This window comes from Geotrypetes seraphini, chromosome 1, assembly GCF_902459505.1.
Source record: "Geotrypetes seraphini chromosome 1, aGeoSer1.1, whole genome shotgun sequence".
In the NCBI taxonomy this organism is placed as follows: Eukaryota; Metazoa; Chordata; class Amphibia; order Gymnophiona; family Dermophiidae; genus Geotrypetes; species Geotrypetes seraphini.
The window spans coordinates 130689935-130714276 of NC_047084.1; the positions used below are offsets into that span (position 1 = coordinate 130689935).

General features: G+C 41.6%; 2 protein-coding genes across 2 annotated transcripts in view; one reads left to right on the top strand and one right to left on the bottom strand.

Annotated features, from left to right (window-relative positions):
• Positions 1 to 4535, top strand: part of FGF2 (fibroblast growth factor 2) — an 87630-nt gene extending 83095 nt beyond the window's left edge. Inside the window, exon 3 of the mRNA XM_033938690.1 lies at positions 3094 to 4535. Within this exon, the coding sequence (XP_033794581.1) occupies positions 3094 to 3279 (186 nt within the window). The 3' untranslated portion in view covers positions 3280 to 4535. The remainder of the gene's footprint in view (positions 1 to 3093) is intronic.
• A 457-nt stretch (positions 4536 to 4992) lies between these two features.
• NUDT6 (nudix hydrolase 6) overlaps positions 4993 to 24342 on the bottom strand; it is a 102533-nt gene continuing 83183 nt past the window's right edge. Inside the window, exons 4-5 of the mRNA XM_033938675.1 lie at positions 16806 to 16860; positions 4993 to 5421 (exon numbers count right to left, since the gene is read on the bottom strand). Coding sequence (XP_033794566.1) covers positions 5027 to 5421; positions 16806 to 16860 — 450 coding nt within the window. The 3' untranslated portion in view covers positions 4993 to 5026. The remainder of the gene's footprint in view (positions 5422 to 16805; positions 16861 to 24342) is intronic.

Below are 24342 nucleotides of genomic sequence, written 5' to 3' on the forward strand. Positions count from 1 at the left end.
GAAGACTAAATTCCCTCTTTTATGTATAGGGTAATACCCCCACCTTTTTGGCCTACTCTGTTCCTGCGGTATAGTTTGTATCCCGGTAGCACAGTGTCCCAGACATTGTCCTCGTTTCACCATGTTTCCATGATGCTGATGATGTTTAGGTTATCTTTTTGTGCCATAGCTTCCAATTCCCCCATTTTATTCCCAAGGCTCCTCGTGTTTGTATATATACCAGCCAGACATCTTGTAACTGTTTTATCCTTAGAGAAAGAATCTATACTTGGCTCTGGTACCATCTCAACAGGAGCCAAACATTGTGCACTAGTTGTTACTATGCCCTGCTTTAAAGACTCCATAGTTGGGTCCAAAACCAATAATTGTGAAGAGAGTGATTCTTTCCTGTCTTTGGAGTTTGAATCAATCCTTCCCTCTGAACTTGGAACTAGTTGAAGAGGTGGTGAAGGTTCCCCTGATGATAAGGAAGCAGATTGAACAGATACGTTTACTTTATCATTAAGAAGTACTGCTGGAATGGGGTGAAGATGACGGTCCATAGGTTCAACAGCCGAAGAAGATAAAGAAGAAATCATTTTTGCTTTTCTTTTCCCTATTACTTAACAAAAAAAAAAATCCTGCTCTCTGCTCTTCAGGGCTTTGAAGGGGCTCATAAAGGGTGTGTCCTGCCCCTTAGGCCATGCCCCTTCAGACTCACGGCATGAAGATTTTAAGAGGCCAAATAGGACCTCTCTTTTTCGGCATTGGTCTCAGTAGCTGGCCACAGGGGGTGCCTGTTTGCGATGTTCAAAGATGCCCTCCAGCTCGAAAACAGTCCTCCGTGCAGCGCAGCATGAAGATCTTAAGAGGCCAAATAGGACCTCTCTTTCCCGGAACTGGTCTCAGTAGCTGACCACAGGGGTGCCTTTTCGTGATGTTAAAGGTGCCCTCCAGCTAAAAAACAGCCCTCTCTTTGCAATTTACAATCTATAATAATAATAATAATAACTTTATTTTTTGTATACCGCCATACCCAAGGAGTTCTAGGCGGTTCACATTTGTTTATCAAAAAAAAATTACAAGTGGTTTAAAACAATTGAACACTATTAGAAGCGAGCAATAAATTACAAGTGGTTCGAAACAATTGAACAATATTAGGAGCAAGGAAGTAGCTGAGGTTAGAGAGAGAGGGGAGAGTGTAGGTCGGGGGGGGGGGGTTGGAGATGGGTAGGCTGGGAAAGAGTTGGAAGGGGGCAGGAGGAGGTTGTTGTTCATTGGAGAGGGGTGTTAGGTGTCTTGTCCATGGAAAAGGTGAGTTTTGAGAGATTTTCTAAACCCGAGGTAGGTGGGGGCCTCAAGGACAATTTGGGCTAGCCATGGGTTCAGTTTGGCAGCCTGGAAGGCGAAAGTTTTGTCAAGGAATCTTTTGGAGTGACATAGTTCAGACAGACAAGACAGATAGCTTAGCTAGTTTTAAGAAAGGTCTGGACAAGTTCCTGGAAGAAAAGTCTGATATTGAGAAAAATACAGGGGATACCAGTGCTTGCCCTGAATCGGTAGCATGGAATATTGCTATACCTTTGGTTTTGGCCAGGTACTAGTGACCTGGATTGGCCACCGTGAGAACGGGCTACTGGGCTTGATGGACCATTGTTCTGACCCAGTAAGGCTATTCTTATGTTCTTACCCCGAGGATAGAACATATCACTCCAGTTTTGAAAACAATGCATTGGCTTCCAGTCCAGTCCAGTCAAGTCCAGTCCACAAAGTGATCTCGACCATGCACCAAGTGGGAAATTTATTAACCAGCCCGTAGGTTATGATCCGAGGGTGGGATGAGGCTGATTAACGAATTTGTTTAACCGATCGTAACCTATGAATCTAGTGTATCTCTCCTCCCAACCTGTACCTTATTTTTGATGACTTTGCATTGTTACTTCTTCGACTTTGTATTGTAACTACTTCGCTGATTGTCCAGCGCCTCTTGTTGTAAACCGCCTCGAACTTTCATGGCTTTGGCGGTATATAAAATAATATATTAATAATATATTAATATATATTATTAATTATTATTAATTAATTATTATTATTAATTAATTATTAATTATTATTATTATTAATAATAATAATAATAAGGAAAAAAGAATTCATTATGTGAGGTCGAGGAACTCCATGTTTTTAAAGTAATTGTAAAATTTTGAAATTCGCTTCCTGGGGGTTTGAGATTATGTAAAGATCGTATGAATTTCAAGAAACAGCTGAAAACCCAACTGCTTGTAGATGCCTTCATGCGATGTTTAGAGGGGGGTTCATTGACCTAGTTTGGGCCTTGCTCTGTCCCTTAGGGCTGAGAGATGTTTAATGTGGTGGGAGTTGAATGATGATGTAGCAATGCCAACTTTAGATTATTATGGAATGTAAACATTATATAAAGTCTGTTTTTAGGGCATTTGGTCTGTTTTAATATTATGTATGTTACTATGTACACTGCTTAGATTTTAAGCGGTTTATACATTTTTAAAAATACATAATCAGGGAAAAGATTTCAAAGGTGGGTTAATGGGTACAATTTAATTGACCACTGGAATCATATTATTGGGATACAGCTGTAAAAAATCAAATCTTATAGTACAAAATAATCGGTGTAGGAGCAAAGTGAAATGGGGCAGGGGGGCCTAATCCTACTAGGCTTTATGAGATGGCTTTATATGGCACCATATAATCAAGCTTCCCAAGATGCTGCCTGACCCGGTACATGAGTCTCTGTCTCTGGCAGTATTCAAGTCCAGGCTGAAGGCCCACTCCTTCGAAACTGCGTTTAAGTCCTAACTCCACCCATTTTGTAAAGCACCATATTTGTCATTCCCTCTCCTTCCCCTTGTATTTCCCTACACGAGCAGCAAATATTGATTCACCGTTTTTGTCCAGTGTGCCTACCATAGATAGACTGTAAGTTCTTTCGAGCAGGGACCGTCCCTTGCGTGTTTAATGCATAGCGCTGCTATAGAAATGATAAATAGTCACGGAGGTCTATTCTTCGGTCACTCTGGTGTGCCTCAGGAGCTGTGCTTGAGAAGGCCATGCTAACACCACTTTCCCTTCTTCTTTCAGAAAATCATCACAGACGAGTGTTTCTTCTTCGAACGCCTGGAGCCTAACAACTATAACACGTACCGTTCCCGGAAATATACCAATTGGTACGTGGCACTGAAACGGACTGGCCAGTACAAAAATGGATCCCAAACTGGACCGGGCCAGAAAGCCATCCTTTTCCTGCCCATGACAGCCAAGAGCTGAGTTCGATGATCACCTCGAACTCGGGACATTGCGACACTACAGACTGGCATATTTTCTTCTTTTAAAGAAACAGATCTGAGTGAACGTCTGCTGTCGCTATCATTTTTAACTACTTTGGCAGACCGGAAATGAAGTGTCGTGGCAGTTATGCTGCTGCTTAGCCAGTGCTAAGGAATGAAGGAAAAAGAAGAGTTGTGAAAACCTACCGAGCCACTTCCAGCTCAGTAATGCTTCTCCTTCCCCGTTTTTGAAGCCTAGTTCAGACTAGAATACGAGGGGGGGGGGGGTTTCTGAAAAGTTCTCAGCCCAACCAGGAAGAGGTTCAATCAATGATCTGAAACAAGGTCAAAAAACATAGAATTTCGTTTCTGCAAATTGGCACTTCATGAAATAAGAGAACACTCTGAATTTAGGGAGTTGGTTGGTTGGGCTGAGAACTTTTCAGTCCCCCCTCGTACTCATTTAACATTTTACATCATAAAAGAATACGAGACATTTGCATTTTTAAAATAGTAACTTACCTTTGATAATATCAGAAAGTTTCTTTTAATAATGGGGTTAATATAAGGTGTACTGGAATAAACCAGTGGGACTTCTACTGGAGATTTTTGGAAAGAAACTTCAGCAGACTATCGGCCTCTTTTACAAAGCCACGCTAGTAAACAGCCCCGAAGCCCTTTAACAGCCCCGAAGCCCTTTAAATCTCTAGGGCTTTGTAAAAGAGGCTGTCTGTTTCTACTCTAATATTGCACTTAATACATGTATTTTATTGGGTTTGATTTTTTTCTGTGATAGACTGCAAAAATACAGAGAGTCGGACTTGCCATAGGGCACATGGTATTCCAGGAGCTAGAGAGTCCTGTTTTGCCCATGTACTTGAACATAGTATGACGTTAACATATGTTTTGTGTCTAAACTACATGTCCTGGGTTCTGTTTGATTACAACTACTTGTGCTGGCTGAGGGCTAGAAGGAAGAACTATTTGAGACTGGTTATAAATGTTTTGGGAGTAAGCCTGATTGGGGATTGGGCCTCCTTCCCTCCGTTGTGTCACCTGTATGGAGTTCCCATTGCCTGTGGCACCACCATTCCTAGGTACTTTTGGCCTTAATCTTCTTTTTGAGTTTAGCCTGGCTGTCTGCTGCAAACTTCTCTAATGAATTAATAATAATAACAACTTTATTCTTGTGTACCGCCCTACCATAAGTTCTCGACCAGGAATTCATTTTCCCTGCTTGAAAGGCAAACGTTTTCTCCAAAAATTCTCTTAAATCACCAGGCTTTTAAGGTAGGGTACATAAACATATGATTATTTTGAGTATTCCTTTTAGCTTTATACAACTTAAATTGGGAGGACAGATCTCCTGGAGCCAATTCAAATAACGCTTTAAAGCAAATACATCCAGATTTAAAGAGAGCTCTTGCCTCAAATGATAACCCATGAAGCCATTGATAATAAGAGCTCACATGATCACATTTTCTTCAGCCCAAATATCAATCGGACTGCCGTATTTTGTATTAATCGAAGTCTTTGTAAAGTTTTTTGGTGAGGCCCTAAGTGATGTCACAATAATCAAGAACGGACAGAATTGAGGACTGAACTAGTTTGAAAGATGCTTCCAAGACCATGGTCTCTATCTCTTGCAAGCCTTTCCTTCTGCTACACTACCAATAATTCCACAGTATCAAAACCAAACCAAAGGCTTTTATTTATAAGCTCTGAATTGATCCTTAATGTGAAGTTTGTCATAGGCCTGTCCCATTTTGGTAAGTCCTGGGGAGCTCCCTGTGGTAGAGTTTGTAGAACAGACCCGTATAAACGGCAGGAAATTCTCTCATAGGCAGGTCAATCTTCTCAAACCCTTCTCGAAACCCATAGAGAAGCAGATTGGCCACTCTGCTTGTGATGGGCGTGGTGTCCTTCATCTGGGCCAACTTCTCTAGGTCCATCCACTCGCACTTCAAGCATTCCTGTGGGCAGAAGCTTATGCTGAAGGTGAGGGGCTTCAGGCGACAAATCAGATACATGTCAGACTTTCCAAATGCTCCAGGGTGCTTATGCTGCTGCCTTATGCTAAGGAGAGACTTGAACTCAGATCTGATGCCGGTCTCTTCAAAAACTTCCCGGATCGCTGTATTTCCTAAGCAGAGGAGCATAGTACATGATCAGCTAGGAAATAATAATCACAGTATAATGAACTATCTAGACACAGATAGCCTTTAATCTCAAATATCTTTCAAATAACATTAAATAGAGAAAAAACATCAACTCCAAGAAATATGTACAGTATGTTAAAACTGTCTATAAGTAACACAAACCTGCCTCAGTTGACACATTTTATAATAAATTGACGCCCAGATTAGAGCAAGGATGTTTAAAAGAAAGAATGAGGAGGGAGGAGAGGAAACTGAGAAGAAAGACATTTAACACTGGTGGGAGGAAATGGTTTAAACCTGACTAAAACAGAAAGAAAAGGCAAGCGTGATGTCCAAACCAATGACTAAATTTATTGTGTGAATTACAACACATCCCACAAGGTTCCTTGTTTCGGCATATAAAATGTGGCAAGGATGTGGTAAGAGCGGATTGCATAGCTGGTTTTAAGAAAGGTTTGGACAAGTTCCTGGAGGAAAAATCCATAGTCTGTTATTGAGAAAGACATGGGGGAAGCCACTGCTTGCCCTGGATTGGTAGCATGGAATGTTGCTACTCTTTGGGATTCTAGAATCTTGTTACTCTCTGGGATTCCGGAATCTTGCTTTTCTTTGAGATTCTTAATGGAATGTTGCTACTCTTTGGGTTTTGGCCAGATACCAGTGACCTGGATTGGCCACCGTGAGAACGAGCTACTGGGCTTGATGGACCATTGGTCTAACCCAGTAAGGCTATTCTTATGTTCCTCAAGGGACACTGGAGCTTGAACGAGCGAGCAAAATAAAAGAAAATAACCATCCACAACACTGTTGCTTAGATTCAAGCTTTAAGATCTCATTCTATCTAGTTAGATTGCAAGGCAGAAATTCTGCTTCATCAAGACCCTCTGCTAAGATGTCCAACTTCTTAAGTAAATTTCTGTAGTACGCTATATATGAGTATGTTTAGTGTCCAGTGTCTGGTTATTTTCAGACCAGAGAACTGCGACCAGACCAGACCAGAGGACTGCGAAGAATTGCAAAGAGACTTGAACAAACTAGAGGAATGGGCGACGAGATGGCAGATGAAGTTCAACGTTGAGAAATGTAAAGTACTACATGTGGAAAGCAGAAACCTGAGGTGCAGCTATACGATGGGAGGGATATTATTGAAGGAGAGCACCCAAGAAAGGGACTTGGGGGTAATGGTGGACATGACAATGAAGCCGACAGCACAGTGCGCAGCGGCTGCTAAGAAGGCAAATAGAATGCTAGGTATAATCAAGAAGGGTATTACAACCAGAACGAAAGAAGTTATCCTGCCGTTGTATCGGGCGATGGTGCGTCCGCATCTGGAGTACTGCGTCCAATATTGGTCGCCGTACCTTAAGAAAGATATGGCATTACTAGAGAGGGTTCAGAGAAGAGCGACACGTCTGATAAAAGGGATAGAAAACCTTTCATACGCTGAGAGATTAGAAAAACTGGGACTCTTTTCCCTGGAGAAGAGGAGACTTAGAGGGGATATGATAGAGACTTACAAGATCATGAAAGGCATAGAGAGAGTAGAGAGGGACAGATTCTTCAAACTTTCGAATAAAAGAACAAGAGGGCACTCGGAAAAGTTGAAAGGGGACAGATTCAAAACGAATGCTAGGAAGTTCTTCTTTACCCAACGTGTGGTGGACACCTGGAATGCGCTTCCAGAGGACGTAATAGGGCAGAGTACAGTACTGGGGTTCAAGAAAGGATTGGACAATTTCCTGCTGGAAAAGGGGATAGAGGGATATAGATAGAGGATTACTGCACAGGTCCTGGACCTGTTGGGCCACCGCGTGTGCGGACTACTGGGCACGATGGACCTCTGGTCTGACCCAGCGGAGGCACTGCTTATGTTCTTATGTTAATTCTATTTCCTCCAGAGAACTCTCACCCTCTCCATGTCCTGTCTCCTCTCCACTGGCTTTGTGAACTAGCTCCAGCTCCGAATCTTTGCCATGATGTAGGAGGAAGGGATATAAGAAAGGTAAGGGCTCCTGCATCTTCATTTGTGGCAGGGCGTACGAAACGTGTTCATATTTCCAGCAGTGATCAAGGCTCCGGCTCTTGTGAAGGATGAAAGTGTACAAGTGGCCATTTGGTTGAGGATGGGCTGGGGAGGGCACTGGATTCTGGCCCAAAAATAGCTAAGAAAAAGGACCATTTAAATTAAACAGTAATTTAAAGAGAAGGTAAGGTTGGGCAGACTGGATGGACCACTCGGGTCTAATATGATGAGGGATGGGCTGAGCTGGGCAAGAGAGTAATTCCAGGCTTTCTTAGGGTCTACAGAGGCAACAGAAAGGGAGGATATGTCTGTCTTATCAATCAAACATGCCAGTCTCCCTTTACTGAGAGGAATAAGGATGGTGAGTGGACTACACCCTAGTGAACCCAATAAAGTCTCCATAGGACAGCTTAATGTTGGGAAATGGTGCGGCTCTGTGGTTTGCACAAATGTGAGCTACATGTCAGCATTAGAGGACAGTTCTGAGTGCATTTTCAGTATTATTTTTAAAAACGAGGAAAGCTTTTTACAGTCATATTTTGAGCTTTGTCTTGGCCGACTCAGAGGTCTGCTGGGAATACAGCACCAATCTGCAACTGAGTCACAGGCATTCAAAAAGTCTGAAACAAGCCCCATGCCCCGAGATTCCCATCATGAGCTTCTTTTGTTCTGGTAGATAAAGGCCAAATGGCCCATCCACAGCATCCACTGTCTCCTCCTCTCCTCAAGAGATCCCACGTGCCTATCTCACACTTTCTTGAATTCAGACACAGTCTCTGTCTCCACCACCTCTTCCGGGAGACTGTTCCACACATCTACCACCTTTTCTGTAAAAAAGTATTTCCTTAGATTACTCCGGAGCTTGTCACCTCTTAACTTCATCCTATGCCCTCTAATTCCAGAGCTTCCTCGACTCGACTCATGTGCGTTTACACCACATAGGTATTTAAACGTCTCTATCATATCTCCCCTCTCCCACCTTTCCTCCAAAGTATACAGATTGAGATCTTTAAGTCTGTCCCCATACGCCTTATCATGAAGACCACGCACCATTTTAGTAGCCTTCCTCTGGACCGACTCCATCCTTTTTATATCTTTGTATATTCTACACAATATTCTAAATGAGGTCTCATCAGAGTCTTATACAGAGGCATCAATACCTCCTTTTTCCTACTGGTCATACCTCTCCCTATGCACCCTAGCATCCTTCTAGCTCAGGGATCTCAAAGTCCCTCCTTGAGTGCCACAATCCAGTCAGGTTTTCCCCAATGAATATGCATTGAAAGCAGTGCATGCAAATAGATCTCATGCATATTCATTGGGGAAATCCTGAAAACCCGACTGGATTGCGGCCCTCAAGGAGGGACTTTGAGACCCCTGTTCTAGTTGGTCCTTCTGCACTGTCCTTTAACCCAGCACTGGTCGTCAGGATTCAGCGATTCACTTTGGCTTCCTGTTTGTAGTTTCTTTCTTAGATATATTTAACTTATAAAAATCAGGGAAAGAAAAGGGGAATTGGGAAATGGCTGTGTGGTGTCTGAATGCTTTACATCAGCCTGGTTTCTGAATATGTACTTTCACCTTTTTGGCCCTGGTTTTCCCCTGCTTTATCACACAGATGGAATTGCCTTCCCTTCCTCCTTGGAGGGGGAGAACGAGGCCTCCCACAACATTCCTAGAGCAAAGCACAGCCAAACTGTCCTGTATTTTCCCACTTCAGCAGCAAATGGTCCCTTAGAGGCACCCACGTTTTCCACATGGGTTCCGAACTCCTTCATCCACCTCCACACACACTACTCTTAGCACAGAGACAATGGTTGAGAAGCAAAAATATAGCTTAATATATTCTTTGACTAGCTTCCAAGTGCTAAGACTCCTTTCCTCAAGCCAGAGCGAAATGATTTAAAGACGACATTACCAGAAACTAGAAGTGAATCAGAAGACGATAGTCAACAGGAAGAGGAGTGAGGTTGATGGATGATTAGAAGGTAAAAGGCCACAGAATTAAGGAACCAAGGTCTGTCTCCCTGCCCATCTCATTTCTATTTAAAAAAAAATGTTCTGTTTATTGACATTTTCAAATCATAAATCCTACTAAAAATTCAAGATATAGAGGAAAATAAGAGTTGGATTAAGAAAATAAAACTATTTACCATTACTACAAAGTCCTCCATTTGGGGGGCTAGAGAATACATTTAGGAGCAAATAAACTAAGATAATACATTTCAATAAAATTCTGAGTGGAGCAGAAACAGATAAATGTGAACCAATTGTTTACTCTTTAAACAATAGAAAAACCAGGGGATATGCCATGAAGGTACTAAGCAACTAAAATTCAATGCAAAGAAATGCAGAGTAATGCATTTGGGGATTAATAATAGGAAGGAACCGTATATGCTGGGAGGAGAGAAGCTGATATGCACGGACGGGGAGAGGGACCTCGGGGTGATAGTGTCCGAAGATCTAAAGGCGAAAAAACAGTGTGACAAGGCAGTGGCTGCTGCCAGAAGGATTCTGGGCTGTATAAAGAGAGGCGTAGTCAGTAGAAGAAAGAAGGTGTTGATGCCCCTGTACAGGTCATTGGTGAGGCCCCACTTGGAGTATTGTGTTCAGTTTTGGAGACCGTATCTGGCGAAAGACGTAAGAAGACTTGAGGCGGTCCAGAGGAGGGCGACGAAAATGATAGGAGGCTTGCACCAGAAGACATATGAGGAGAGACTGGAAGCCCTGAATATGTATACCCTAGAGGAAAGGAGAGACAGGGGAGATATGATTCAGACGTTCAAATACTTAAAGGGTATTAACGTAGAACAAAATCTTTTCCAGAGAAAGGAAAATGGTAAAAAAAAAAAATAAATACGCGACGTCAGTTTATTTTTTCAGTCACTGCACCCCAGACATGGAATTCTCTACCGAGCTTTATAAGGGAAGAATCTAATTTAGGAAAATTTAAATGTAAACTAAAAACATTCCTATTTAATGACGCATTCTTAAACTAACTATGCTTCTAAGTATCTTTTTTAAATAATCATGAGAATTTTATAAATTTTTCTTTCGAGTTTCATTTCCTATTTAACTCTCTTACTAAATTTTATCTTTTTAAAATTATTATCATTATCCCTCCCTTATGTGCTTTCCCTTTATGTTTATTCTTTTTATTTAAAATGTAACTTTTTCCCCATACTTTCCTCTTGTCTCCAGTTTCGTCAAATTTGTTTGTTAACCTTGTGAGTAATACCTTCTATGATTCTGTTTTTACATTGTATTTTATTATATTGTACATCGCTTCGAATTTAGATGAAGCGATTAATCAAAAACATATTAAACTTGAAACTTGAAACTTGAAACTTGACATAATTTGAGGTTGAGGGGTGGTAGATTCAGGGGCAATGTTAGGAAATTCTACTTTACGGAGAGGGTGGTGGATGACTGGAATGCGCTCCCGGGAGAGGTGGTGGAGAGTAAAACTGTGACTGAGTTCAAAGAAGCGTGGGATGAACACAGAAGATTTAGAATCAGAAAATAATATTAAAGATTGAACTAGGCCAGTTACTGGGCAGACTTGCACGGTCTGTGTCTGTGCATGGCCGTTTGGAGGAGGATGGGCAGGGGAGGGCTTCAATGGCTGGGAGGGTGTAGATGGGCTGGAGTAAGTCTTAACAGAGATTTCGGCAGTTGGAACCCAAGCACAGTACCGGGTAAAGCTTTGGATTCTCGCCCAGAAATAGCTAAGAAGAAAAAAAAAAAAAAAAAAAATTTTTTAAATTGAATCAGGTTGGGCAGACTGGATGGACCATTCGGGTCTTTATCTGCCGTCATCTACTATGTTACTATGTTACTATGTAGTACAGTTAAAATAAACTGGAGAAAATATTTTACACTCTTATAATTAAGCTCTGGAACTCTTGATAGAGGATGTGGTAAAAGCAGTTAATGTAGCTGGATTTAAAAAAGATTTGGATAAATTCCTGGAAGAAAAGTCAAAACATAAGAATAGCCTTACTGGGTCAGATCAGTGGTTCATCTGACCCACTAGAGACTTAAGTTAAAAAGTTGTGGAGGAAAAAAGCCTCAAACTTAACAGCCAATGGGAAATGGGTGGTTGCTTTGCAGGCTTGCATATGGATTTAACTACTGTCCTTGACAAGCTGAATCTTCAGGTGAGTTACATTTCAGCCACAGTAGGTATTTTCAAGTCCCAGTGAGCTTACAATCTAAGTGCTAGATTTGCTAACTGTGCTACTGTATTAGCATCTAACAAGCTTGCCTATATCCACGACTTCTTCACATCTCAATCTCTCCATCTGCTCGCACTGCGACCTCAATATGCCCATATACTTATCACTATCTCTCCTACTATAGTCCTATCTATCATATCCTCAACCTATCACTCTCCACGAAGACTGTGCCCGACACCTTCAAATATGCCGTCTTCATGCCGCTCCTCATAAAACCCTTGCTGGACCCTAATTGCCCTTCCAACTATCGCCCCGTCTCCCTCCTCCCCTTCTTATCCAAGCTACTTGAACGTGCTGTTGAGCACCGTTGTCTTGACTTTCATCTCGAGCTATCCTTGACCCCCTTCAATCGGCTTTTCACCCTCTCCATTCCATAGAAACTGCCCTTATTAATGTCTCCAGTGACCTGCTCTTGGCCATCCTCATCCTCCATGATCTATCTGTGGCTTTTGACTCAGTAGATCACCGCCTACTCATCGAGACCCTATTCTCACTAGGGTTTCAGGGCTGTTATCTCATGGTTTTCTTCCTACTTTTTCCATCATAGTTTTAGTGGATCCTCTGGTGAATCCTCCTCAAATACCATCCTGCTATTGGTCGATTTGCCTCAGAACTCTGTCCTGGGACCGCTTCTGTTTTCCATCTACACTGCTTTCCTTCGTGCTCTAATTTCCTTCCATGGCTTTGCCGATGACTCACAGATCTACCTCTCTACACCTGAAATTTTCACATACATTCAGGCCCAAGTCTCAGCCTGCCTGTCTGACATTGCTACCTGGATGTCTCACAGGTATCTAAAATTAAACATGGCAAAGACCGAACTTTTTATCTTTGTTCCTAAACCCACCTCTCCTCTGCCCTCCCCCCCCTTCTCTACTGCCATAGACAATGCTTTCATCCTCCCTGTCCTGTTATCTCGCAACTTCGGGGTGATCTTTGACTCATCCCTCTCTCCTCTTCACAAACTCAAAAGGCCACCAAAACCTGTTGTTACAGAAGAGAGAGAGCTTCTCTTTGTTGGACTTTATTATGAACTAAAATCTGTAGCATTTCTGGCTGGATTTAGACATCTTGCTTGCCTCTTTCTTGTTTTTGTGTTACTTTCTCTACATCGCCAAAATTCGACCCCTCCTTTCTGACCACACTGCTAAGACCCTCATCCATACTCTCATTTCCTCTCACCAATACTACTGCAAACTGCTAAACCATGTCTCTCCCCTTCAATCCATCCAGAACTCTGCCGCACTTCTCATATTATGCCGGTGCAGCTGTACCCACATGACTCCTCTCCTCATGTCATTCCACATACAATTCAAACTACTCTTACTGATTCACTCCACAGCTCCTCAATATCTCTCCTCTCTCCCTATACTTCTCCCCGGGAACTCCTCTCATCAAGTAAGTCCTTCTTATCTGTACCATTCTTCTCTATGGCCAACTCCATACTCCGTCCCTTCTACCTTGCTGCACCGAATGCTTGGAACAAACTGCCCGACTCGTAACATCAAACTCCATCTCTTGCAGTCTTCAAATCCATACTCAAAGTCCACTTCTTTGATGCTGCTTTCAAATCCTAACTCCAACCCACCTGCTGAGCACCAATATCTGTCTTATCATTCCTTCTGTAATTCTCCACCTGAGCACTGTGTATAAATGTACCTTTTGTCCAATTTGTCTGTCTTAACTAGATTGAAAGCTCTTTCGAGAAGGAACTGTCTCTTCCATGTTTAGTGTACAGCATTGTGTATGTCTGGTAGCACTATAGAAATGATAGGTAGTAGTAGTAAGAGTTGCCATACTGGGACAGACCAAAGGCCCATCAGTCCCACTCTCCTGTTTCCAACAGTGCCCTACCCATGTCCCAGGTACCTGGTAGAAACCCAAAGTAGCAACATTCCAGAGCTGAGATTCTGATGTCATAATGCCTTATTCCACCAATGCCTAAGAACCAACCTCTGCAGTAATGTCACAATGGCTCGATTGTCCTATACCTGGCTCACATAAGAACATAAGAGTTGCTATATTGGGACAAACAGAAGGCCATTCAAGCCCAGTATCCTGTTTCCAACAGTGGCAGAAACCCAGAGTAGCAACAATCCAGAGCTGAGATTGTGATGTATTCTTCATAATTTTAAGCAAATTTATATTTGTGAAGTAACAAGAAAGGGGTATTGGAGGTTATATTTTCTTCTCTCTCGTTCCTGTATATATTATTGAACCCACGATTTACCCTTCTCCATTGAGAATATTGACCATTTAAACCCACTCTCTGTTGTCTGTCTTTCAATCAGTTCTCAATCCATGACTTTCTAATTTCCTCCAAAATCTTTCATGAAGCACCTAGTCAACTGCCTTTTGAAAATCCAGATACACAATATCAACTGGTTCACCTTTATCCATATGTTCATTCACCCTTTCAAAGAAATGCAGTAGATTGGTGAGGCAAGATTTCCTTTTTCCAAATCCATGTTGACTTTCTCTCATTAATCCATGTTTACATGTATGTTCTGTAATTTTGTCCTTTATAATAGTCTCTACCACTTTGCCCAGCACCGACATCAAACTCATCAGTCTAGAATTTCCTGGATCACCTCTAGAACCCTTTTAAAAATTGGCATTATGTTGACAACCCTCCAGTCTTCCGGTACCATGCTGGATTTTAAAGATAAATTACAAATCACTAACAATACATAGAAACATGATGGCAGATAAAGGCCAAATGGCCCATCTAGTCTGCCCATCCGCAGTAACCATTATCTCTTTCTCTATTGGCTGAGGCTCTTAACATTTGCATCTCGTCTTCCTATAGGCTAAGGCTCTTTACACCTGAATTGTGAGGTCATAGAGATTTATAGTAATAGAAACATGACAGATAAAGGCCAAATGGCCCATCTAGTCTTCCCATCTGCAGTAACCATTATCTCTTTCTCTCTCTATTGGTTGAGGCTCTTAACATTTGCATCTCCTCTTCCTATAGGCTAAGGGGCTCATAATCGAAAGAGAAAAACGTTCAAAAACCGGCCTAAATTGGCACTTGGATGAACATTTCTCTAAAACGTCCAAGTGCCGATAATCAAACCGTGTTTTGGATGTATTTCTAAATGACTTAGGCCTTCATAGAGCCGCTCATCGTCCAAAGCTAAACAGGGCATTACGGGAAGCGTGTCGAGGGCGGGATGTGGGCCGGCTTAGACTTAGTCGTACAGCATGTATAACCGAAAGTTAAACAACAGAGCCTAGAGGAAACTTGGATGTTTTGACTTAGACCATCTAAAACAAGGTCTAAGTCACTAAAACCCACCTAAACTCACCAGATAATCACTGAAAACACATAACACAGACCCCAACACACTACCCCAATGATCACTAACACCCCCCCACCCCAATAAAAATTTTAATCATAACTTGAAATTTCAGCCTCCAGACCATCATCACCTGGCTGCCTAGCATAGGAAAGCCTAGTCGTCCAACCCAGAGGCAGCTTAAGTCATCTTGGGGGTGGGTTTGGGACCCATAGAGAGATGGACCCATGCCCATAAGCTCCTGTAATCACTGCATTGTTACTGAAACTTGTGCACTCCCCTATACACCCCCAAAACCCTTTTGTACTGGCATATAAGTGGCTCCTGCATCCATAAGGGCTATAGGGGTGGTAGATAAGTGGGTCTAGGGGATTCTGGAGGTGGTTTGGGGGGCTCATCGTCACCTATAAGGGAACTGTAGTGAGGAGAAGCCATGGCACCCTGTTTGTGAAGTTCACAGCAGTGCCCTGTAAGGTACCCCACTATTTAGGTGCCCTGTCTGGGTGTTCTATCAATCACTTTGCAGACCCCTCCCACGTCCAACAGGGCTTGTTCTAGACGTTTTTGACTTGGACGGACATTTGTACGAAAATGGACTATAAAGATAGACGTTTTAGATCAGATCTGCAGGACGTATAATTTGGACGATTTTCGAAAGTCAAAAGAAGTTGGACGTCTCTTTCGAAAATGTCACTTAGGCACTTTTTGACTTTGGACGACTTGTGAAATGGACGTAAACGGACTTAGACATCCCTTTTGATTATGCCCCTCTTTTAAGGCTCTTTACACCTGAATTGTGAGGTCATAGAGCTTTATAATTATAGAAACATTGTAACATGATGGCAGATAAAGGCCAAATGGACCATCTAGTCTGCCCATCCGCAGTAACCATTATCTCTTTCTGGCCTCATTGTAAGTAATGGGACCCGATTACTATAACACAATAGACATTACAGAGTTTAGCAAATCTATGCATTCATTCCCAGAGAGCTGAAAAAATATTTAAATAATACAATCATTACAAAGTTGAATTTCTAACAGGACATCTGGGCTATTCTCCACCCCCAGGAAACAGCTATGCGTAAATCATGTAAAAGTCGACACTAGAGGGCTGATATTGAAAAGGGACAGTGCCACGGAATATTTCCTCTGGCCACCTGTGCTCATAGTGCCACGGTGACTCCAGATGGAACTTATGCAAATAGTGGAAAAGGATCTGCATAACTATGGACAGAGCATATTATTTGTACCATTGATGATTATTAAGTGTTATATTTATTGTTAATTTGTTTGGATATATTGTTACACTTATTGTAAATTTGAAAATGAATAAAGAATTAAAAAAAAAAAATAAAAATCTATGGACAGAAATAAACTAAGCTCTCCTTTTCCTAAGGTGTGCGCTATATTGCCGTGCGTGCTAACCCCACACTACGTGCCAAAAACTAACGCCAGCTCAATGGAGGCGATAGCGTCTAGCACGCGCGGCATTGCAACGCACGCTAAAAGCGAATGTGGATTGGCCATATGGATAGTGGTTGACCGCAAAGTCAGCATAATGGTTCTGAATAGTTGGATCTTTTTTAATCCACAATTACTGGTGATTAAAAAAAAATGCTGACCAATGCAGGCTCAGTCTTTCCTCCTATCTGTTTGCGCAACTCCAGGCAATATTCTGAACTCCAGATCTCCCATTAAATCACTCCTATGTGTCTCATATTGAGACCAAACTGCCTTTAGGGAGGTCTAATGAAAGGATATGCTAAGAGGATTGCACTAATTATAATTAATGTCAGAATACCTACCAATGTCTTCACCTGGCTCGGATAGACCTCCAGGAAACTTCCAGGCATTTGTGGCCTGCAAAGAAATGAAACCCAGTAAGAAAGATATGCCAAAACCCTGCCAAAATGGTGGTTAGTCTACTTACAGAGAGCTATGTCCTTAACCAGCAGTTAAAGGTTGACGGAATGGAGGCAGCTTTTTCAGGGGAAGTTATTAACTGATATGGACATGAAAAAGATTTTATACTCATAAGAACATAAGAATAGCCTTACTGGGTCAGACCAATGGTCCATCTAGGCCCGTATCCCATCTTCACAATTATCTGGCAAAAACCCACATAGAAACATGGTGGCAGATAAAGGTTAAACAGCAAGCAGTAGCTTCTCCCATATCTGTCTTAACAGCAGACTACAGACTTTTCCTCCAGGAACTTGTCCAAACCTTTTTTTTTAAAACCAGCTACATTAACTACTCTTACCACATCCTCTGGCAACGAATTTCAGAGCTTAACTATTCTCTGTGTGAAAATAATATTTCCTCCTATGGGTTTTAAAAGTGTTCCCTTGTCTTTGTAAATTTTGATGCAGTAAAAAAATGGATCCACTTCTACATGTTATACACAACACAAGATTTTGTAGACTTCAATCATATTTCCCCTCAGCCGTCTCTTTTCCAAGCTGAAAAGATCTAACCTTTTTAGTCTTTCCCCATGCAAGAGGCGTTCCATCCCCTTTATCATCTTGGTTGCTGTTCTTTGAACCTTTTCTAGTACCGCTATATCGTTCTTGAGCTAATGAGATCATAACTGAACACAATACTCAAGGTGAGGTCACACCATTGAGCAATACAATGGCATTATAACATTCTTAGTCTTGTTTACCATCTCTTTTCTAATAATTCCTAGCATCTTGTTTGCTTTCTTGGCCGCTGCCACATATTGGGTGGATGTTTCAGCGTATTGTCCACAATGACACCCAGATCTTTTTCTTGAGCCTCCAAGGTGGACCCTAGCATCCATGATTTGTCTTATTCTTCCCAGTGTGCATCACTTAGCATTTATCCACATTAAATTTCATCTGCCATTTGGACGCCCAGTCTTCCAGTTTCTTAAGGTTTTCCTGCAGTTTTTCACAGTCTGCATGCGTTTTAGCAACTTTGAACAGGTTTAGTGTCATCTGCAAATTTAATCACCTCACTCATCATTCCAATTCCAAGATCATTTATAAATAAGTTATATAGCATCAATTCCAGTACAGATCTCTGTGGCACACTACTATTTACCCTCCTCCATTGAGAAAAATGGCCATTTAACCCATCCCTTAGTTTTCTGTCTGATAAACAATCCACAACTGAACACTACCTCCTATCTAATGTTTTCAGGAGCCTCTAATGAGGAACTTTATCAAAATCTTTCTGGAAATCTAGATACACTATATCAACCGGCTCACCTTTATTCACACCTTCAAAGAAGTCAAGCAAATTGGTGAGGCAAGACCTCTCTCAGCTGAACCCATGCTGACTCTTGTCTCGTTAAATCATGTTTGTCTACATGTTCAACAATTTTATTTTTCATAATTGTTTCCACTATTTTGCCCGGCACTTAAGTCTCAAGCTTACCGGTCTGTAATTCCCTGGATCTCCTCTGGAACCCTTTTTAAAAATCAGCGTAACACTGGCCACCCTCCAATCTTCAGGTACTACAGATGATTTTAGTGATAGGTTACAGATAACTAACAACAGATCAGAAATTTCATGTTTGAGTTCTTTCAGTACCCTGGGATGTATACCATCTAGTCCAGGTGATTTATCACTCTTTAACTTGTCGATTTGGCTTAGTACATCTTCCAGGTTCACCAAGATTTCTTTCAATTCACCCGCACCAAGATTTCTTTCAATTCACCCGCCTCATCACCCTTGAAAACCATTTCCTGTTCAGAAAGATTTCTTACATCTTCTGTAAAGATCAAAGCATAGAAATAATTCAGTCTCTCTGCTATGGCCTTATCCTCCCTAAGCGCACCTTTTACTGCTTGATCATCCAATGGTCCTACGCATTCCTTTACATGTTTTCTGCTTTTGATGTACCTATAAAAATAGTTACTATGAGTTTTGCCTCTTTGGCAAGTTTTTCTTCAAATTCTTATTTAGCTGTCTTTATCAATGCTTTGCATTTAACTTGCCAGTGCTGCTTATTTTCTTAGAAACATGATGGCAGATAAAGGCCATAAGGCCCATCTAAGCTGCCCATCTGCAGATCCATTGGGATCTTTTTTCCATTCTTTGAAGGATGCTTTTTTTTGTTGTTGTTGTAATAGCCTCTTTCACGTCGCCTTTTAACCATACATAGTAACATAGTAGAAGTCGGCAAATAAAGACCCGAATGGTCCATCCAGTCTGCCCAACCTGATTCAATTTAAATTTTTTTTTTTTTTAATTTTTTCTTCTTAGCTATTTCTGGGCAAGAATCCAAAGCTTTACCCGGTACTGTGTTTGGGTTCCAACTGCCGAAATCTCTGTTAAGACTTACTCCAGCCCATCTACACCCTCCCAGCCATTGAAGCCCTCCCCTGCCCATCCTCCACCAAATGGCCATATACAGACACAGACCGTGCAAGTCTGCCCAGTAACTGGCCTAGTTCAATATTTAATATTATTTTCTGATTCTAAATCTTCTGTGTTCATCCCACGCTTCTTTGAACTCAGTCACAGTTTTACTCTCCACCACCTCTCTCGGGAGCGCATTCCAGGCATCCACCACCCTCTCCGTAAAGTAGAATTTCCTAACATTGCCCCTGAATCTACCACCCCTCAACCTCAAATTATGTCCTCTGGTTTTACCATTTTCCTTTCTCTGGAAAAGATTTTGTTCTACGTTAATACCCTTCAAGTATTTGAACGTCTGAATCATATCTCCCCTGTCTCTCCTTTCCTCTAGGGTATACATATTTAGGGCTTCCAGTCTCTCCTCATACGTCTTCTGGCGCAAGCCTATCATTTTCGTCGCCCTCCTCTGGACTGCCTCAAGTCTTCTTACGTCTTTCGCCAGATACGGTCTCCAAAACTGAACACACTACTCCAAGTGGGGCCTCACCAATGACCTGTACAGGGGCATCAACACCTTCTTCCTTCTACTGACTACGCCTCTCTTTATACAGCCCAGCATCCTTCTGGCGGCAGCCACTGCCTTGTCACACTGTTTTTTCGCCTTTAGATCTTCGGACACTATAACCCCAAAGTCCCTCTCCCCGTCCATGCATATCAGCTTCTCTCCTCCCATCATATACGGTTCCTTCCTATTATTAATCCCCAAATGCATTACTCTGCATTTCTTTGCATTTAATTTTAGTTGCAAGGCATTAGACCATTCCTCTAACTTTTGCAGATCCTTTTTCATATTCTCCACTCCCTCTTCGGTGTTTACTCTGTTACAAATCTTGGTATCATCTGCAAAAAGGCACACTTTTCCTTCTAACCCTTCAGCAATGTCACTCACAAACATATTGAACAGGATTGGCCCCAGCACCGAACCCTGAGGGACTCCACTAGTCACCTTTCCTTCCTTCGAGCGACTTCCATTAACCACCACCCTCTGGTGTCTGTCCGACAGCCAGTTTCTGACCCAGTTCACCACTTTGGGTCCTAACTTCAGCCCTTCAAGTTTGTTCAACAGCCTCCTATGAGGAACTATCAAAGGCTTTGCTGAAATCCAAATAAATTACATCTAGCATATGTCCTCGATCCAGCTCTCTGGTCACCCAATCCAAAAATTCAATCAGGTTCGTTTGGCACGATTTACCTTTTGTAAAGCCATGTTGCCTCGGATCCTGTAACCCATTAGATTCAAGGAAGTACACTATCCTTTCTTTCAGCATCACTTCCATTATTTTTCCAACAACTGAAGTGAGGCTCACCGGCCTGTAGTTTCCTGCTTCATCCCTGTGACCACTTTTATGAATAGGGACCACATCCGCTCTCCTCCAATCCCCAGGAATCACTCCTGTCTCCAGAGATTTGTTGAACAAGTCTTTAATAGGACTCGCCAGAACCTCTCTGAGCTCCCTTAGTATCCTGGGATGGATCCCGTCTGGTCCCATCGCTTTGTCCACCTTCAGTTTTTCAAGTTGCTCATAAACACCCTCCTCCGTGAACGGCGCAGAATCTACTCCATTTTCTCGTGTAACTTTGCCAGACAGTCTCAGTCCTTCTCCAGGATTTTCTTCTGTGAACACAGAACAGAAGTATTTGTTTAGCACATTTGCTTTCTCCTCATCACTCTCCACATATTTGTTCCCAGCATCTTTTAGCCTAGCAATTCCATTTTTTATCTTCCTCCTTTCACTAATATATCTGAAAAAATTTTTATCTCCCTTTTTTACATTTTTAGCCATTTGTTCTTCCGCCTGTGCCTTCGCCAAACGTATTTCTCTCTTGGCTTCTTTCAGTTTCACCCTGTAGTCCTTTCTGCTCTCCTCTTCTTGGTTTTTTTTATATTTCATGAACGCCAACTCTTTCGCCTTTATTTTCTCAGCCACTAGGTTGGAGAACCATATCGGCTTCCTTTTTCTCTTGGTTTTATTGATTTTCTTCACATAAAGGTCCGTAGCCATTTTTATTGCTCCTTTCAGCTTAGACCACTGTCTTTCCACTTCTCTTATGTCCTCCCATCCTAACAGCTCTTTCTTCAGGTACTTTCCCATTGCATTAAAGTCCGTACGTTTGAAATCTAGGACTTTAAGTATCGTGCAGCTGCTCTCCACTTTAGCCGTTATATCAAACCAAACCGTTTGATGATCGCTACTTCCCAGGTGAGTACCCACTTGAACATTAGAGATACTCTCTCATTTTATGTTCTTCCCACCTTTTTTAATATGTGGAATATATCTGGTCTGGACTTCCACAATGGTATTTTTAAACAACATTCACACCTGGTTTACACTTCTGACCTTTATCACAAACACTTTTAGCTTCTTTTTAACCATTTTTCTCATGGTTACCCTTGTGAAAATTAAATGCCACCATAGTAGATTACTTTAGTGATGTCATTCCAGTTATCAGCTCAAATTTGATCATGTTATGATCACTCTTTCCCAGTGGACCCAATGTAGTTACCTCCCATCCTGCATTCAACTAAGGAATAAATCTAAAATAGTTCCCCCTCTTGCCAGTTCCTGGACCAGTTGCTCCAAGAAGCAATCATTTATGATGTCAGTAAGCAGCTTAAAACTATTCCCCACCCCCACACGTTGCTAAACTGCAATAGAGGTTTCTACTGCAACCTGGAACCCTAAATACTCCGATACTCATAGAATTCCTATGAGTGTCGGAGCATTTAGCGCCCCGTGTCTCGGTAGAAACCTCTATCGCAGCTTATTCCTTGAGGGAGTTGAGAGAGTTCTAGTTGGGAAGAATCAGACAATCCAGTTTTGAGCGGTCATGCTCTACACGATTTTTGTTCCTGGAAATAAGCGTAATTTCCTAATTACTCATGCCTAAAAGTATAGAAAATGTCTGTTATTTCCATAAAACTTTGTTTTTGTGACCAGGATAGACACATTTTGCAATTTACTTTTTTAAAATGCGAGAACACAGAATTTTCTTCTTTTCATTCATAAAAAATCAAACAAAGCAACATATGAATCATAATTAACATGCATTTATACTGAAGTTATACAAAGATTTGATTTTAATACTTGCTATACCGCTCAAACCAATGGTACAGCGATTTACAATCCTAAAATCATCACATATCCCCCTTCTACTAAACTGCTATAGCGGTTATTAGTGCAGGGAGCCATGTTGAATGCTCCGCGCTGCTCCCGACGCTCATAGCAACTCTCTGCGCTAATAACCACTATCGCGGTTTAGTAAAGAACATAAGCATTACCTCTGCTGGGTCAGACCAGAGGTCTAGCATGCCCAGCAGTCCGCTCACGTGGCGGCCCATCAGGTCCAGGACCTGTACATAACCCTCTATCTATACCCTTCTATCTCCTTTTCCTTCAGGAAATTGTCCAATCTCTTCTTGAACCCCAATATCGTACTCTGTCCTATCACATGCTCTGGAACTGCATTCCAGGTGTCCACCACCCTTTGGGTGAAGAAGAACCTCCTAGCATTGGTTCTGAATCTGTCCCCTCTTAATTTTTCCAAATGCCTTCTCGTTCTTGTAGTTTTCGAAAGTTTGATGAATCTGTCCCTCTCCACTTTCTCTATGCCCTTCATGATCTTGTAAGTCTCTATCATGTCCCCTCTAAGCCTCCGCTTTTCCAGTGAAAAGAGCCCCAGTTTCTCTAGTCTTTCAGCATACGAAAGGTTTTCCATACCTTTCATCAATCTCGTTGCTCTTTTCTGAACCCTCTTGAGTAACGCCATATCCTTCTTAAGGTACGGCGACCAATATTGGACGCAGTACTCCAGATGCGGGCGCACCATCGCCCAATACAACGGCAGGATAACCTCTTTCGTTCTGGCTGTAATACCTTTCTTGATAATACCTAACATTCTATTCGCCTTCTTAGAGGCCGCTGCACACTGTGCCGACGGCTTCATTGTCTTGTCCATTATTACCCACAAGTCCTTTTCTAGGGTACTTTCACCCATTACCAGCCCTCCCATTGTATAGCTGTACTTTGGGTTTCTGTTTCCCACATGTAAGACTTTACATTTCTCTACATTAAATTTCATCTGCCATCTCGCCGCCCACTCTTCTAGTTTGTTCAGGTCCCTTTGTAAATCTTCACAGTCCTCTTTTGTCCCAACTCCACTAAAGGGGGGGATAATGCAATAAAATTATCATTTTAATAATAAAAACACTTGTATCACAATTATATAGTTCATCAAGATCAACCAGCTCTTATTAGTAAATCTCCATATATCACCATGGCATTCTATTTATAAGTTTGTAACAATCCGATTCAATTTATTTCACAAAACACTCAATGAAAAGCCAAGTTTTCAATAATTTCCAAAAACTCAAATAACTTTGCATTGGTTGTATTTCAATTGGCAATCTATTCCACAAACTAGAATTTGCATAACAAAATGCCCTTTATGGGGTCTTAATCGATTTCACTTTATCCAGAGATGGTAGTAAATGCTTCTGTGATGAGCACAAAGACCACGATGGGGCATATGCTGTCAACTGATCTGACAAATACGTTGGAACCTTCTACTGCGAGGCTTTAAATACCAGACATAAAACTTTGAGGATTAGCGATAAAAGATTGTAGAAGTGAGACTTTTTTGAGATTTGCAATTATGTTGTAAGTCACTTTCACAAATCAGCCCCCAGATGTAATCTCCCATTGAACTGGATAGAATCATTTTTATTCTTTTTGCTTATTTTGATAACTATGTTTTCTTTTAGTATTATGTCTGTTTTACTGTGAGCCACTTAGGCTTTTAAGCAGATTATAAATATTTTAAATAAAATTTAAAAAATCACATTCTCATTTGCTGTTTATAGTAATGGCTTTTGAAGTCCAGTATATCCTTGTGGAAGCACTTGCCTTGCTCTTCTGAGTATGCTTCTATGTTTTCCTTGAATGTCTTAAGAAG